The sequence below is a fragment of the Limulus polyphemus genome, unplaced genomic scaffold (genome assembly GCF_000517525.1).
Source record: "Limulus polyphemus unplaced genomic scaffold, Limulus_polyphemus-2.1.2 Scaffold154, whole genome shotgun sequence".
NCBI classification, from domain to species: domain Eukaryota; kingdom Metazoa; phylum Arthropoda; class Merostomata; order Xiphosura; family Limulidae; genus Limulus; species Limulus polyphemus.
The window spans coordinates 17,060-35,461 of record NW_013665764.1 but is presented as its reverse complement, the minus strand read 5'-3'; the positions used below and the strand labels follow the sequence as shown (position 1 = coordinate 35,461).

The 18,402-nt window shown below is 32.9% G+C and overlaps 1 protein-coding gene across 1 annotated transcript in view; it reads left to right on the top strand.

The window, feature by feature from the left end:
* Positions 1-18,202, top strand: part of LOC106476256 (neural cell adhesion molecule 1-like) — a 59,392-nt gene extending 41,190 nt beyond the window's left edge. The window contains exons 4-18 of the mRNA XM_022381236.1: positions 204-458; positions 3,018-3,299; positions 3,761-4,027; positions 6,553-6,891; positions 7,122-7,418; positions 8,092-8,277; positions 9,589-9,684; positions 12,809-12,870; positions 13,176-13,359; positions 13,623-13,760; positions 14,264-14,294; positions 14,950-15,087; positions 15,481-15,659; positions 16,556-16,753; positions 17,226-18,202. Of these exons, the coding sequence (XP_022236944.1) occupies positions 204-458; positions 3,018-3,299; positions 3,761-4,027; positions 6,553-6,891; positions 7,122-7,418; positions 8,092-8,277; positions 9,589-9,684; positions 12,809-12,870; positions 13,176-13,359; positions 13,623-13,760; positions 14,264-14,294; positions 14,950-15,087; positions 15,481-15,659; positions 16,556-16,753; positions 17,226-17,386 (2,813 nt within the window). The 3' untranslated portion in view covers positions 17,387-18,202. The remainder of the gene's footprint in view (positions 1-203; positions 459-3,017; positions 3,300-3,760; positions 4,028-6,552; positions 6,892-7,121; positions 7,419-8,091; positions 8,278-9,588; positions 9,685-12,808; positions 12,871-13,175; positions 13,360-13,622; positions 13,761-14,263; positions 14,295-14,949; positions 15,088-15,480; positions 15,660-16,555; positions 16,754-17,225) is intronic.
* The last annotated feature ends 200 nt before the right edge of the window (positions 18,203-18,402 follow it).

Sequence of the window (18,402 nt, the reverse complement as noted above, 5' to 3'; positions counted from 1 at the left end):
CTGTGTTTGATAACTTGTTAGATCCTGTGTTTAATAACTTGTTAATATCTGTGTTTGATAACTTGTTAGATCCTGTGTTTAATAACTTGTTAATATCTGTGTTTGATAACTTGTTAAATCCTGTGTTTAATAACTTGTTAAATCCTGTGTTTGATAACTTGTTAAATCCTGTGTTTCATAACATGTTCATCGTTCGATTACAGACGCACCTAGAGTTACCGTAGGACCATATAATCCCCTAAATATTCTAGAGGGCCAAGATGCTCACCTGGTGTGCTCTGCTGTAGCCAACCCTCCTGTCCGATCGATGAGGTGGATGAAAAATGGTCAGCTATTGTCAACCTCTTCAAACCACACTATTCCAGCTGTCACGCGTGAAGACAGTGGGTTATACACGTGCAATGCTGATAATGGATTCGGACAGACAAGCGAAGCCAAGTTGGAAATGTCCGTGCTTTGTGAGTATTTTACTATTTTTTTTCTATTCACCTCAGTAACACGAGACAGGTCAGAATACACATTGTTCTTTCAGTGTCAAAGTATGTCTGAAGTACGGGAAAAAGGAAGCAAAAATACTTCAAAACTAATCTTTAAAACTAAAATCCAGACAATATGAGATTGAAGAAGACACACGAATGTGTCGAAACTAGTTTCTCCAATATCAAGTTTGTTTGTTTGTTTTAAAGCCAAGCCACATTGGGCTATCTGTTGTGTCCACCGAGGGGAATCCAACCTCGGATTTTGGTGTTGTAAGTCCATACACTTACTGATGTCCCATCGAGGGACTCAATATCATCAATAATTCTGAGAGTTTGTTCCGTTTACTGTGGTTTTTGTTCTCTATTATTCGGTGCTTATTTTAATTTTAATATTCTTCCTTCCAATATGTCGTTTAAATGTTGTTGTTTTTTAGTTTATTTTCATGGCAGATTGTATTTAAACGTATTGGTACGTTAGAAGCGGAAATCGTTTATTGACAATGAAGTATTTTGTTACAAACGTAGAAATTCAAAAAAAGAAAACTTAATTCCAAGTAAATATGTGTTACGGAGAAGACAGTGTTTAATTACCCCTGTCAACTTAATTCCAAGTAAATATGTGTTACGGAGAAGACTGTGTTTAATTACCTCTGTCAACTTAATTCCAAGTAAATATGTGTTACGGAGAAGACAGTGTTTAATTACCCCTGTCAACTTAATTCCAAGTAAATATGTGTTACCGGAGAAGACAGTGTTTAATTACCCCTGTCAACTTAATTCCAAGTAAATATGTGTTACGGAGAAGACAGTGTTTAATTACCTCTGCCACCGAAGGTGACAGAAGTTGTTTTCACCCCTGTGTTTGTGCACGTGTGTGTTTGATAGCAAGAATTCTCGAAAACGGCTGAATGGATTTGGACGAAAGCTAGTATACATTTGAGCTATGACCCAGTTTAGATGTGATTAGTTTTTGGAGGGTCAAGGTCAAAGCAAGATCACAAAAATCTAAAAAAAATCCATATCTGTTAATATGGGGACAGACTTTGCACTATTTTTGCTCTATAACTCAGTCAAAAATTATCATCTTATAACCAAGACGTGGTAAAAAGCGGCCATGACACTACGTCACTGATACACATGTGGGAGACACGGTTTGCTGTAAAGCAATGTGTTTTGCAGCCTAATCTGTGAAAAATATAATGTAAAATATACATATATATATATGCTACAGTGCAGATTAGAAGTATTTATTCACGAATTTTTCGTCTTTAAAAACAATTATTTGCAATTTGTTTGGTTGTTTCGGATATTGGTGCAAACTTATTCAAGGACATCTCTAATTTTTAACTGGTAGAAAAGAGATAATCTATAACCCACCCACCGCCACCTCTCCCCTTTTGCGAAACGCGAATATTTCTTGGTGGTAACGGGACGCGAATAATGAACCTTAAGATACACAATTCAACCTCTAACCACTAGGCTACGCTCGACTATTAACTACCTTTAAAAAAACTATAATAAGCAATACGTTTCGTTAGGCTTATATAACAAGTCGAAAATGTCACGTCTTTGACGTGATATGACGTCATAAACAACAATGTAGCACAAGCCAAGAATACCTAATTAAGGAACAAATTAGAATAATGATAATTCTACACATGTATATTTATTAATGCTAGTTTTTGTTGTTCCGTTTAGAAGGGAATACTCATTATATTTTATATTGTTTCCTTTGACAATGGTTTTAACAGCTAAAAGTCCAAAAGCAGTAATTATGTTTACTCCTGTGCTCTAATAGAAGAAACGTTTTTTTTTTTTTTCAAATGGTTTTTCAATCTTATTGGAAGCCGTCCGTCAGTTTCTTCGTTGTAAGAACAATCTTTACACTTAATTATACACTGATCCTAATTTAAAAGTATTTACATATCTACAAGTTCTTCTCTGTAAGTTATTCAACTATCAGATCTGTTACCTTGTTATGATTTCACATCAAAAACAGAGATGACGGAATATTCCCAGACTACATTCAACAGATGGCGCTAAAATCCGTATATTTTGAATTTGGCCTAATAATAAAATTAACTAGAAGCGTTGTTTTTGGTTACCTATTTGTATTAGGCACTGTAATTAAAAAAATTGAAGTTAAACACAAAGCTACACAATGCTATACCCACCACGGATATCGAAATCCGGTTTCTGGCGTTGTAATTCTGCTAGTTAGTTTTTCTCGAAGGTATCAAAAACAAGGATACCACAAAAATTTGAGGTGTCAGAGCTTATTTTAGGTAATAATTTCAAAATCGAATAAATTTTCTCCAAAGAATTATGGAATTGCTAACTTATGATTATATATGTAATAATAATGAAACTTGGGTACGCCGCCTTTCAGGATTTACGTTCGCATGATTTGTAAATGTTAAACAAAACCTACTGTGAGTCTAACGGATTCTTAAGAAAAAAAAATATCGTCTGCAGTAGAGTGAAGAACGTAATACTAAAAAAATGTATTAAACATTAGCGTGTTTGTCGTTTTTTCAGATGGACCCAAAGTCACTGTTGAACCTCTTCGAGAAGCACTGTTGGGAGAATCGATTACTGTTGCGTGTAACATTGATTCCAATCCCACTCCACATTCTCTCCAATGGATCAGAGAGGGAGATTCCTTCTTCAGACAAACTGGCGATACTTTACGAATAAACAAAGTTACAATAAGCGATGTAGGGAAATACACTTGTATCGCAGTCAACTCCGTACGACCGTCGGGTTCCACAATGCAGAAAGAAATCTCCAGTAATTCTACTGTCAAAATTGTGGTCAAGCGTGAGTACCAAAAATACATAAAATAATCTGATATATTGTTAATAAGCATCAGAAATAACTTTTACATTTACGTAATACGAAACATATTACAACAGGTAAAATATAAGCCACACAGTAAGTAGTTTCTGGTTTAAATCTAGACTTATCAATTAAAAATTTAGTTTTAAATTTCGTAATGCTAGTGTCGGTCCAGATTCATAATTTCTTTGATATTCAGTACATTAGGGCTAAATATTAATTAACAGAGTCAATTTGTATTTCACCTTTGTTTTAATGAAACACGCCTACAAATGTTTCTCATACTTTACATTTTCCTTCACGCACTCTATTACATAATAAAGTAGAAATAATTTACAACATTTTAAGAAGTAGCATTTCTACATGTTTATTCTAAAAAAAAAATCTTCCGTTTTTTTGCTCCGAGTTTTTTCCTATTGAAAATCTGTTTATTCACTTTACAGATAAACCTGGTGTTGCAACCATCTTCCCGATGAATCCCGTGGCCATATCAAGTAATGCTTTCACTCTTTCTTGTGTTGCTGACCCAGAAGGCTGGCCACAACCTCAGTTTCGGTGGTGGCGAGCAGGTCAGGAAAAGATAGTGCTAGGAAAAACTGCTAATTACACAATCCTTCCTGTCCATATCAACCACGAGGGAGAGTATTACTGTCAAGCTGAAAATATTCTGGGTCGTGGAGGAGCCACTTCGGTGTATCTGACAGTGCAAGGTGAGTGGAACCAACATGTACTACAATTGCTTCTACGATATTAAAGCCATTAGTACAACACGAAAATGACCTAGGTAATGGAAGAGCCACTTTAGTGTATTTGATAGTGCAAGGTGAATGGAACCAACGTGTACTACGGCATATTTCACTTGTTTACGTCCGTAAAGCTACGCTACTGAATCAAACTAAGTGACACGCATCATCCTATTACAGACCCATAGCTTCAATTGATATCGTTCAAAATACAAGCACTAACTCAAGGTTCAAAGTTTCAGTTACGCTGACGCCAGCATATCGGTAACAAACGAACAACAGTAAGTGAGTCAATCGCTGTATGTGCAAAAAAAAGTCATGTGATGTTTAAGCGACAAAAATATAGGTGGTCAGTAGGTTGTCGACTAATAGATGGCTTCAAATGTGAAGCCAACAGAGCTTCTTCTGTTTTTTTTATACGTTTTTATTTCCCGACAACATTCGACTTTACGAAAACATATGTAGTCAGGGTGAGACACAATTGTATCTCACCCTGACTACATATGACTTTGTTGTGGCTCATTCTAACTACATATATTTTTTGTTGTTGTTGTTTTTATTGCTCATCCTGACTACCTATGTCTTGTCGTGACTCACTTCGACTACATAGGACTTTGTTGTGACTCAACTCGTTAATGCTCCAATACAAATGAAGGAGAGCGGAAATGTTCTATTAATTCACGACCCGTTTCCCCTGTGTACAAATAGAGACAATACTAACACGAAATTTGATAAACCGAGTGTTGGTGCATTTATCAGAAATAAAATTTAGTTTGCGACCTGGTTTCGTAATGATCATAACTGGTTGTAATATCTCATATTCGCTAACAATCTTGTACCAAGTTATTTTAATAGCAGTTGAAACATATTGTTTGTTTGTTGAATTTAACGCAAAGTTGCCTTCCCTAATTTAGACGTGATATATTAGAGGGAAGGGAAGTAGTCAACACCGCCAACTTTTGGGCTACTCATTTATCAACGAAAAGTGGGATTGACTGGGACATTATAACGTCCCCACGGTTAAAAGCTTACGAGTCGAGCGTCCTAACCATCAGGCCATGTTAGGCTCCGAAACATGTGGAATAATATAAATACAACGATAAATGGGCCTAACCTTAATAAGGTCACTGGATAGGAATTTATATTTAAATAAACTTAATTAGTGTTACTTACCAAGTAGCTAGCGTACCTTTAGTTTGTTTTAAAGAATCAAAATTCATGTTCAAAGATGTGTATGTCACCATAAATAACTATTTATTCATATATATTTCAATATCCTTACATATTTTATTTAGATTAAGGCATTTCTTCAGCAAATGCGCGGGGAGTTAAGCCTAGGTGGATAGCAATACATTGTTATCAGATAAAATTAATGAATGTTTGTTTGTTTATTTCGGACATTCGCGCAAAGCTACTCGAGGGCTATCTTCACTAGCCATCCCTAATTTTGCTCTGAAACACATGAGGGAGAAGGCAACTGGTCAACAGTACCCACACTTCGACTTCTCTAATCAAATAGTGGGATTTGATAGTCACCTTCATAATCTAATTACGACCCCGACTGCTGCTTTTCGCGGCAAATTAATCTTGCCAAGTTCAATACCCTTATTTATATACTTCGAAGAAACTCTAATAACTTTTTACCATAATAAAGTATTTTAAAGGTAACTGATATCCTACTGGTATACATTAAACTTACCGCAGTGTTATATTATTTATACTTTACAACAACCAGATTTATAGTTTAACTTTACTTAATCGTTTCCTCGTTTTAGGTCATTTATTGGTTTCTATGTATACGCTTATTCGACTTCTTACAAAATTAAATATGAGTGAAGCGTACCCTTCCAGTAAGAGATTAGTTTGTTTGTTTGTTTGTTTGTAATTAAGCCCAAAGCTCCACATTGGACTATCTGTGCTCTGCCAGCCACGGGTATCAATACTAGGTTTCTAACTTTGTAAGTCCGCAGACATACCGCTGTGCCACTAGGGGGTCAAAAGAGAGTAGATAGTATTAGCAACTAAAAGTTCTAGGTTTACATTTTCTCTTGAGTGCAAGTAACTTAGCCTACCATAATTCATATGCGCTTTGAGCGTCACATGTTATGTTCATATGAAGCTCGCTTCTAATGTCATACCTTTAACCGAAACGGACCGGTTTCCTAACGCCACGTTCACGAGCAACACTTGCATATCAAATAAATGTAGCTGCGTGTCACATATGATACTCAGGCGCTTTAGCATTATATACTATGAATCGCACGTGATGTACAACAGGATTAATTAAAAAACAGGTGGCTCAGAGTTTCTCAGAAATAGACTATTGGTATTCTGTAAGATAACGTATAACCGTCTTATAATTTATAGTGATTTAGAAGTTTCTCAGAAATAGACTATTGGTATTCTGTAAGATAACGTATAACCGTCTTATAATTTATAGTGATTTAGAAGTTTCGAAAGAAGGCGACCCATTTTTATTTGATTGCTTACAGAACCACCATCAGTCCTGCTTTCTTTACGTCCTCAAGTTGTCAAGGAAGATGGCGACGAAAGTTTCAGCATTACGTGTAAAGCTCGAGGCAAACCCAAACCTTTCGTGAAGTGGCTTCGAAACGGAAAAGAAATTATTGATAATAGTGACTTCTTTCGAGTTGATACAACAAATCAGATTGAGGAAAACAATGCATTTTCTGTTCAGAGCACACTATACTTCGACGGGCCGCGGAAGAGGGGAAAATCTCTTTCTTCCGCTGATAGAGGGCGCTACAGCTGTTTGTTTGAAAATGGAGTTGGAGAATCGACCAGATCAGATATGAGTTTAAGAATAAAACGTAAGTGATTTACTTACGAAAGTTTACTTTATATGAAAAGATTTCTTTGTCATAATGAAAATAATATATTTATTAATCAACATTTTTATATGCTCTTATTTTTTATTAAGAATAGAACACGAAGAAGGTGATATATATATTGTCATTACAAAAAACAAAATCTTGTTCTTTATTTCATATCCTCAACTATTTGAAATAGTCTTTTCTAAATGATATATCAATTATTTCAGATGCGCCCTTTGTCCGACATACGTATAACAGGGTTGCATTTGACGTTGGTGAGACTGCTATTCTACAATGTAAAATGCAGGCTTACCCTGCACCCAGCTTTGAGTGGTACTACAAAGGGAGAATCGTAGACAATTACGGCAGCTATTCCGTCAACGTCACAGATCTTGGAGATGATGTCTACGTTGGACTTTTAACAATAAGAGACATGAGGGAATCTGATTATGGAGATTACACCTGTCAGGCTTGGAACAAAGTTGGAGATGATGAGAAGACGATAATAAAGCTAGTAACGAAAAGTAAGTCAAAATCTTCATTATCAGAGTACCCTTTCAGTTAATAAGAGCACAGAAGTATAAATTATCATGTTAACAGCAATAAAGTGTAATATTATCAGAGTACCCTTTCAGTTAATAAGAGCACAGAAGTATAAATTATCATGTTAACAGCAATAAAGTGTAAAATTATCAGAGTACCCTTTCAGTTAATAAGAGCGCAGAAGTACAAATTATCATGTTAGCATCAATAAAGTTTAATGTTCTAGTTAATAAGAACACATAAGTACAAATTAACATGCTAAATAATAATAAAAGTAATACTATGAACTTTTTTATAAGTAATGTGTGAAAGTATTTGAATTAAAGAATGCGGGAATTAAGTTGATACTCCACAATTAAATCAGGGTATAAAACCAAAGTGATTACTGCTTAAAATGTTCTGTAGCAATTCTAAAAGATAATGTTTTTAAGCTATAGCTTAAGTTAAAACATTATATAAGTGGGCCATGGACTTCTGACTGTTATGGCATGTTTACGAAACAACGTTTTGAGCTCTATGATGTGTTCTTCATCAGAATCCATAACGATACAGAAGAAGGTTATCAGAAATAAAATACACTTTTCAATAACATGGACTTAAACTACCTAAAATAAAACAATATGTATGTATGTATGTATGTTTTTATTGTTACAGGCGCTCCTGACAGGCCTTCCATGTTAGACGTAGTTGACGTTGGCTTTGACAGACTTACCTTACAATGGTCTGAAGGCTTTAATGGAGGATTTTCGAACACTGAGTTTCTTGTTACTCACACAAACCTGGAAACTGGTCATCAAAGAAACGAGTCATGTCGAAGTCACAACCCTTGCCAAATTACAGGTGAATTGAATAAGACCTGGTACTGTCGGTTTTCTAGTTGGATTGAGAAAAATTTCACGAACTCATAAAAGCCTAACTAAGTTTACTGTAGTATGGAAGCGTAGTGTACTGTAATGTAGAAGCGTAATTCAGTGTTCTGTAGCATAGAAATGTGACTAAGTACACTATAGTAAAGAAGCGTAATTCAGTGTTCTGTAGCATAGAAATGTGACTAAGTACACTATAGTAAAGAAGCGTAGTTCAGTGTACTGTAGTATAGAACCGTAACTAAGTACACTATAGTAAAGAAGCGTAGTTCAGTGTATTGAAGTATAGAAGCGTAGTTCAGTGTACTGTAGTATAGAACCGTAACTAAGTACACTTTAGTAAAGAAGCACACTGAACTACGCTTCTTTACTATAGTGTACTTAGTTACGGTTCTATACTACAGTACACTGAACTACAATGTAGTATAGAACCGTAACTAAGTACACTACTGTAAAGAAGCGTAGTTCAGTGTACTGTAGTATAGAACCGTCACTAAGTACACTATAGTAAAGAAGAGTAGTTCAGTGTACTGTAGTATAGAACCGTAACTAAGTACACTATAGTAATGAAGCGTAGTTCAGTGTATTGTAGTATAGAAGCGTAGTTTAGTGTACTGTAGTATAGAAGCGTAGTTCAGCGTACCGTAGTATAAAAGCGTAGAGTAGTGTAATGTATAGAAGCATAGTTCAGCGTATTGTAGTATGGAAATGTAAAACGTTTACTGTAGTAAAGAAACGTTATCGAGTGTACTGTGGTATGGAAACGTAATTGAGTGTACTGTGGTATGGAAACGTAATTGAAGTGTACTGTAGCTAACATCTGCCCAACGTATGAAAGACCTTCCATACCAGACATAGTAGAAGTTGGCTTTGACAGAATTACCATTAAATTATGACTTAATAATGTATAATTAGGTCGTGGTACTATTTTTTAGTTTGTTTGTTTAGGTTCCGTTTTCTGATACTAAACATTTTATAACACCAGCTTTCATTTTACTGTAGTTTTCTGTCTTAAAGATATTTTAATAATAATTAGAGTGAAAACATTTTCAATGTTCAAAGTTTGTCTTACGTTAGTTTAATGAAACTTACCATCAATAATTTTGTTAAAACTGATGTGTAATTGAAGAATGGATTTTTGTCTGAAGTTACTGTGTTGAAGGCATTTGTAAGCATACACAGTATGATTGCTTTAAACTTGGTCTCTATGTGTTATGTTCGTGAACTGGTGTCTTTACCCATTCATTGAAACTTTGTTTTTCCTGCATATTTTGTCCACTGGCAGGTTTACAATCAAAGATTGAGTATACCTTTAGAGTGATGGCAGTTAATCCCCGTGGGTACAGTCCTTATTCTGATGAAATATCGGTCGTCACCAAAGGTAAATTTCTATATTATATTTTACTTCACAACATCTTAACCACGCTACGTCTGCCACATCCAGTACCGACGAGGCCTTACGCACACAATACGAGAACTCATCAGGTCTGCTGGGACGTGACAGACGTAATAGTGGTCCATGCGATATATATGTATGTCATCATCATCAAGTGTTAGGGTGTGAACCAGACTAATCATCAACTGTTAGGGTGTGAACCAGACTAATCATCAACTGTTAGGGTGTGAACCAGATTAATCATCAACTGTTAGAGTATGAACCAGACTAATCATCAACTGTTAGTGTGTGAACCAGACTAATCATCAACTGTTAGTGTGTGAACCAGACTAATCATCAACTGTTAGTGTGTGAACCAGAGTAATCATCAACTGTTAGGGTGTGAACCAGACTAATCATCAACTGTTAGAGTGTGAACCAGACTAATCATCAACTGTTAGAGTGTGAATCAACTGTTAAAGTGTGAACCAGACTAATCATCAACTGTTAGAGTGTGAATCAACTGTTAAAGTGTGAACCAGACTAACCATCAACTGTTATAGTGTGTGAACCAGATTAACCAAGTGAATTATAAAATATTAAAATCCGCAAACGATCAAAATTTTATTATACACGATTAGAATATTTATTGAAACCGATGAATAGTTGTCATTCTATTTCAACGTGGTTTCACGTCATCTTCAGTAGTGTCAAAAACAGTTACTGTGTGCTATACCAGTAGAAAAGCCATGGTCATGTGACTACTAGTTTACAATTCCAAAAAGAAGATCGCGCCATTTGCATACTTACGATTTTTAAGAAAGACAAGAATAAGTTAGAAACTACGGTATGTCGTATATTGAATTTTATGCCGCCACACCAAGAATGATGTCATCCAAAGTCGCAAAAAATATCAGATTTTTACTTTTACGTTTACAGGTCTTTAAAACTATGTTCTAATTCAGCAGCTTGAGAAAATAAACTATTACTTATTAAACATGTAGCATTAAATAGAGGTGTTTCTCACCTCATATTGTTGATAGAGCCGTGAGGAAATTTAACAAAATAAATGTTCAACAAAAATATAAACTAAATCAACATTTGATAAAAAAGATAGAAATATTTCTTAAATTAAAAAAACAACATTTACAGACCATTGAATAAAATTAGTAAAATTTTAAATAAACTTAAAGATGAAATAAATCAGTATATATATATATACAATTCAATGTGAATGTGGTCCTGCATACATTGATCAAACTAGAAGAAACTTAAAATTTAGAATAAATGAACATAAGAGAAATGTTAACAATAAAAGTGAAACTCTGCATTAGCTGGACATGTAAGTTATACTGGACAGAGAAACCAAAAATATGATGAAATCCAGTAAAAAAAAAAAAATCATCTTAAATAAGGATGAAGAGTTAGAAAAATCAGAAAGTAAATAGATGATGTAATCTTCTTTTTTTGAATTGTAAACTAGTGTGCACATGACCATGACTTTTGCACTTGTATAGCACATAGAAACTCCTGAAGATGACGTGAAATGATGTTGAAACATGTAATGTGACTTTTACACGATTTAAATAAAGATCTTAATTGTTCATTTGTGGATTTTAATAATTGTAATATTGTTCCTTAAATTTTAACCTTTTAATAATAAAGTGAATTGTAGCTAGTAGTAATTTTTATTTAAGTCATTTTAGAATCACATTATTAGGATTTAATTATTATTTTTATTACTGTTTTTTATTTCATCTATTCTTATTATTATCTTATTTCAATTTTAACTTTACCACTCATTAGAACTGGTAATAGACGTCTTATGTTTTATTACCTTATCAATTGATCATGTTGACAAACAAACAAATATAATATATCCATAGAAGAAATATGTCGTGTGTTTAAAAATTCGAGGTAAACAGTTATGTTGTATAAACGTTAATACACAGTAAAGGTTTCTAATCACATGTTTCTAGTTCAGTTCTACAAACCGATTATCCACACTAATATTAAATTGTGACGTAATTATTCATATTTAGGTTGTGATACTACTTACATACGTTTTTGTGAATATCTTTTGAGTGTTTTTATGTATGTTTTGTTCTTATTGGTCTTTCTTTTTTTTCTCCCCTACAGTTGATATAAGAGGTAAGAACCTTTTAATATTGAATAATACAAAGAATATTAGAAATAATGTAACCAAAGTAAAACACGCCATAATTTATTTAGTTGGTGCTGTATTAAATAAAATAAAAAACATCAGTATCGCAATACGTGCACCTGGTAGTTTGCGGTATATAATAAGTAATTATTCAATAGGGTGCAATATATGACACTAGTAGTGTGCGGTATATAATAAGTAATTATTCAATAGGGTGCAATACGTGCACCTAGTAGTGTGCGGTATATAATAATTAATTATTCAATAAATGACTATGATCCAGGCTGTGATTTTCATTGATCGGAATGATTTTTAATAAAGATCTTTAAAAGAAATGGAAACATTAATCCAATCCCATTTTGCTTACCTTTGCAATTAGCTTAAGTGTTTTGGAATCAGCGCTGAAAGACAATAAATGTGTTTCCTTGTTATATTGTGCAACAGTTGCACGTGGCATGTCTGAAAAAAAAACAACAGAAATTCAATTCTTTCTACAAAAAAACTGGAATTAAATCTTTAAGGATTCTCTTTCATTCAGTTTGATATTTACGTGTATCATTTTAAAGATACGCAGGAGTTTTATTTATTTCACTTGATTATCATCAAATAAATAGTCATAGTAACTCAGTAGAAAATTGGAATATTAAAATAATGTTTGGAGTGGTCTATTCGATAGAATCAAATTGCTATTATAATCCTCCAATTTATCAATTTGTTTGTTTTACATATACTGTACACTACTAGTGTCATATATTGCACCGCCGAAATCAACACAATGGGTTACCTATACTGTGCCCACCATGGATATCGTATTGATACCAGATTTTTAGCAACATAAGCCTTCAGATTTACCATTAATAAGTCCGTAATAAAAATAGTGTGATATTGAAGAAATAAGGAATAAAGAAAATTTCAAAGAAATGTAATAAACTTAACAATAAATTAGACATATTTTGAAATACAAAGTGTATGCTATTCATACTCATAAATCAAAACTTACATCAGCACTATTTCTAAAAGACTATGAGGTGAGGTTCCAGCTATTTGAAATTTCAGAATTATAAACACGCAAAACATCACAAACGTTCAGAAGGTTTTTGCTAATCGGACAGTAGGTCAGCCCTTAACATCAAACAAAAGCAATTAGTTACAAGATTGGTTGTTTGAAAAAATAAGAAAATAATACATTATTTTTCTCCTTATTTAATATATTTTTGGAAATACGTCAATTGTTGTATTTTTTTTTTGTTTCTTGATAAGCACAAAGCTCCATAATGGGCTATCTAAGCTGTACACATCATAATGACATCATTATGACTGCTCTTTCTGCTAGGTTGAAGCTAAAACTAAAGGATCAGTAGAATGGCAACAACAAGCGTTACTTCCTGTTCAACAAGAGGACTCTGATGTCTACTTAAGACCGCCACCAGAGGGCTTTAGTGACGTGAGAGTTATTTTGTGCCTGCAAAGTAATGAATCCTGGTGTGGAGATGAAAAGTTAGCAGAACCTTTCATTGGTGAGTTTCCTCTCTTACTATAAGAAACAAAAAACTTTTTATATCTACCAATAAATCCTAATCAATTTAAATTAAAAAAAATGCGAGTAGTTTTGATTTTTTAATGAAAATGTGCTGAAAATATAAACACTACTTGTTACTGCTTCTTTGTTTTACTACTGTACAAAATTTCAACAATGAATGAGTATTCTGAAAAGCACAACAATGTCTAGAAATGGCAAAATTTCTCAAGAACAATGATAGTTTTATGTGCTTGTTTACAGGAGTTAGTCATTCTGTTGGAAGCACACCACCTCTGTCAACTGGAAATATTATTATAATTGTTGCTGTTGCCGCCAGTGTTTTCCTTCTCATGGTTATAATTGTTGTGTGTTGCTGCTTGAAGAAGAAGACTAAATCAGGTGAGATAAACTTTGTTGGAAAAAGAAACGTTTAGTTGTGTTTAATATTCTGTACTTAATAACACATGTCAAAATACTTAGCTGATATTCACATTTAAAGTTTTTTACGGCTTAAGTGTTTGTTTACTTTGTACATTACCATTGTTTGCTTAAGATAAGTAAAAACTCTTTCACCAATGTTCACTATTTTGCTAAATCATGAAGAATTCTCATATTTTAAGAGTGAATAAAGCCACATTCATAAGATTTTGAGCAAAAGTCATTTCACAAACAGTGAACAAAAGAAATGAAAATTCATTTGTATTAAAATATTATGGAATCATGATTTACTTGGTAGAATAATACTTAAAGGTTTATTAATGGGATTTGTTTTAAGTTCTTTTATGCTTTTTAAGAAAGATATATCTTCCAATTCTATAATCATTTTTTGTGTTATTACATCCTAAATGTAATTTTTTTTTGGAAAAAGTTTATTTTCTTAGAATATCTTCTATTTATTTCAGGGGCAAAAAATTATGAAATGGAAGAAGGAAGGTAAGTAAACTTTCCACAGTTCTTTTAACAAAATCTTCATATTAAACTTTCCACAGTTCTTTTAACAAAATCTTCATATAAAACTTTCCACAGTTCTTTTAACAAAATCTTCATATAAAACTTTCCATAGTTCTTTTAACAAAATCTTCATATAAAACTTTCCATAGTTCTTTTTAACAAAATCTTCATATGAAACTTTCCACAGTTCTTTTAACAAAATCTTCATATAAAACTTTCCACAGTTCTTTTAACAAAATCTTCATATAAAACTTTCCACAGTTCTTTTAACAAAATCTTCATATAAAACTTTCCACAGTTCTTTTAACAAAATCTTCATATAAAACTTTCCACAGTTCTTTTAACAAAATCTTCATATAAGATTTTGTTAAAAGAACTGTGGAAAGTTTTCATATGATGAAATTTTCCACAGTTCATTTAACAAAATCTTCATACGAAACTTTCCACAGTTCTTTTAACAAAATCTTCATACGAAACTTTCCACAGTTCTTTTAACAAAATCTTAATATGATACACAAAAAGGTAGAGGTGAGAGATCTTGTAGTTTGAGGTGCTCTGTATCTAAGCAACAGCTTTACCCAGTGGATCTAAGATAAGATTGTCCCTGTAATGACATTTTCCCATATTTGTTTTTAAGTTGGGTAGTTAGTAACTCTGGTTATTTGTCTGTCTTGGTAGCTGTTACAGTAAAACTTGAGATGGTTCTAGCAACCATGGAAACTTATGAACAAAACGAGAAATTGAAACTTAAAATGCAAAGAAGGAATCAAATACAGTAAGCATCAAATCAGCGATTTTGGATAAGATATTAATGTTCTTTTAAAACTAATAATTCATAGAAACAGTTTTCAAGTCTCAGGTTTGCACTTCTCACCCATTCCTTATTGCAGTTCTAAAGAAAATCAAATTTCCAGAATTTCTTGAACTGATGAACACAAATACATCATTCCAAAGCTTAATTTCATTAAAGTGGATTCTCTGTTTAAAGTAAATTATGAATTATTATTAGTTTTTCTCAGACACCTAATTTTAATTGGGTTTGTTTGATTATGTAGCTTTTTAAACCAAAATTATGTGTAGCAGTATTAATGTGTAGAACAGCACTGTAGCAAACAATGCTACGAATAACCTACATTTATAAAATGTATTGTTTTCTTTCTTGCATTAGTGAAAGAACAAAGACAGTTTCTCAACCATATTACACTGAGGGACTGAGTAAGCTTCCAGAGAGCGGGTCTGATGACCTGACTAAACCACCTGTGTATACACCAACTTTACCAGCTGGTCACGTCAATAATAGTGGACTCCTGCATGATCACTTCCAAAACAGGCCTCCTCCAAGTAATGGTGAGTATTCCTCAGCTTCTATAATTCCTTGTGGAATAAGTTTAGATTTTTATGGTGTAGTAATGCATTCTGTAATAGGTTTTAATATTGAATTAAACCCAACTCTATCATGAGAAATCCAAACACTGAGTAAGATCAGACTTTAAACTTTATTTAATTAGTTCAGATACCCTTGTGAACAGGGGTGTTCTTAAGTCATTTTATAATAAATGCTTAACATAACTGCAGAATGGGTACACAAACTTTCATACTTTATGGGTTTTTTTAAATTATTGTGTCATTTAACAACACGGTAATTATTGTTAGAATTATACTGTAACACTTTATTTAGTACTTACGATTTCCTACCAAAAGGTATCACTGGTACTTAGTACCATCTTTAAAGTCATTTGCCAGTACTACATTTGGAGGTGTATCAGCTGAAATTCATATCTGGTTTTAATTATACTTGACTGCTGAAGGTTTTGAGTAACACTTGTGATAACAATGATAAGTGCATTAATCAAGTTTTGAATAATACTTTGGTAAGAATAATAGATATATTAATCAAGTTTTAAATAATAATTATGCTAAGAATAATTGGTATATTAATCAAGTTTTAAATAATAATTATGCTAAGAATAATAGATATATTAATCAAGTTTTAAATAATAATTATGCTAAGAATAATAAGTGCATTACCTTTTGTGTAACACTTAGGATAAAATCTAGTATCTAATAAAATGAACACCACTGATTTCAAAATGCTAACATTAATATATTTAAGCTAAAAACAATCATGATTTCTTTTGTTCTTTAGAAAAATTCATGAATGCTAATTACCAACAAAACTTCATACACTGTGTCTTTCAATAAAAACCGCTGAATGTTTAAATAGTTTTGTGTTATTTTTTTAGGTATAATTTACTTACCAGATCAACAACTTTCCCCCAATGACAGTCAGTCAGATATTTGGCTCAAATGTGGAAGTGAACTTCCCCCAGAGGTCTCCTTCCAACAGTATGATGGTGGTCTATCAAACGGATATTTTTATCCTGAAGACTATCATCCACTAGCTGAAGATATGATGAACGTTAGAAACAGGGATTACATGCGTAAGTAATCCACTAATGTATGCTGGATTCTTAAAGAGACTGCAAAAGAAAGTTTTGATCCTTAATAAATAATACACATTAAACATATGCTTAATTAAAAAGATCATGTAAAGCTGTTTGGAAATAAATGTGCATTACTATGTTTCGTGTGTAAATTTTAGATTTCCAAATATATAAATGAATATCATAATTTTTCTGGCTAAATGAAATTTAATGACTTTGAAATGAATCTCAATAATCATGATAAAATATCACATAAAGAACAACAGACTTCAGTATATTAATATCATTATTTTATTTTAAAGGCATTTTTACTTATTAATATTAGATTTCCTCTCCATATCATTGATTTAATAAAAAAAAACTATGAAAAATTCAAGGTAATATCATATATATTGAAGTGTAATATAAATCCTTCAATGGTTGCCTATTTGTGTGTGTGAATTATTTAACGTTGTTTCCATATTTTCAGAATCACCATACTATGAAGTCAGTGGTCTCCCAAATCCTTTTGCCCAGACTGATGAAGACAAGTCCCCACAGATCCCCTTGCATTTTGATGAAAGCCAAGAAAGTGGTTACTCTACACCCACATCCAAAAATCGTAGGGTTGTGCGTGAGATAATCGTATGAATATGAAACTACTCTGGAGTCTTTGGCCAAAGATTGAAAAATGTTAAAATAAATATTTGTGTTGAATGTGAAGAACCAAAGTCTTGGTTGAGACAAATGTTTGTTGAATGTGAAGAAACCCAACTCTTGATGGAACATATTAGCCAGGGAATGTTTTCTTACTGATAGTGTAAAGATCAGTTTTTGTTAATATCTTGTGAATGTTTAGGGAACAGAGTTGCTATAAAATCATACCCCTGAAAGCACTTTTGTTAAAATCAGTATATTGTTCCTTGAATGCAGGCACAAATATTTAGGAGTTCAAGAGCCATCACAATGAGTGTCGCCAAAATGTTATTTCATATAACAACACTTTATAGTTGTTTGTGACTAAAATTCCAAAGAAGAACCTCTGCATTTAGTACTTAAGATGGACTAAGACTTGATGAAGATGTAAAGTGCCAGAATAAAAGTCAAGCAAGCACAGAATAAGTACATAATGTGATCCAAGATGAGTTATTTTCTTTTGAATTTTTCGGACTGTGAACGGTATGCAGAAGGTCATTGTCATTACATCAAACATACAAATGAAGAGAACCTGAACTACTATGACTTTCAAATTCGTTTGAAAAATCTTAATGCTCTACAGGAGTTGAGAGATTTGAACACCTTTTATGATGTGTGTGTTAGCTGTAGATAGAGACTGTACAGAAGCCTTAATGTGATAGATCAAAAGTGGTTTGGTGGAGGGAAGTGTTGAGCTTTATTAGCGATAGGAAACAGGTAACAGTTTTGTAGATGGGAAAAAAAAGGTGTTGTTTTCAATAAGAAATTTGAATTAAAATTATGGCTGATAGTAACAGCTTAGATAGAATCATTTCATTTATGTTAAAGAACTATTGTTTTGGTTTAATTAGTTCTTGTAGAGATATAGCTTTCTACCAGGCTCTCCAAATAGAATGTCCAATCAAATCGTTTTGGAAAATCAAATCTATACAATACTTATTGTAGGAGCTGTTGGTGTTAGCAGGTTAGAA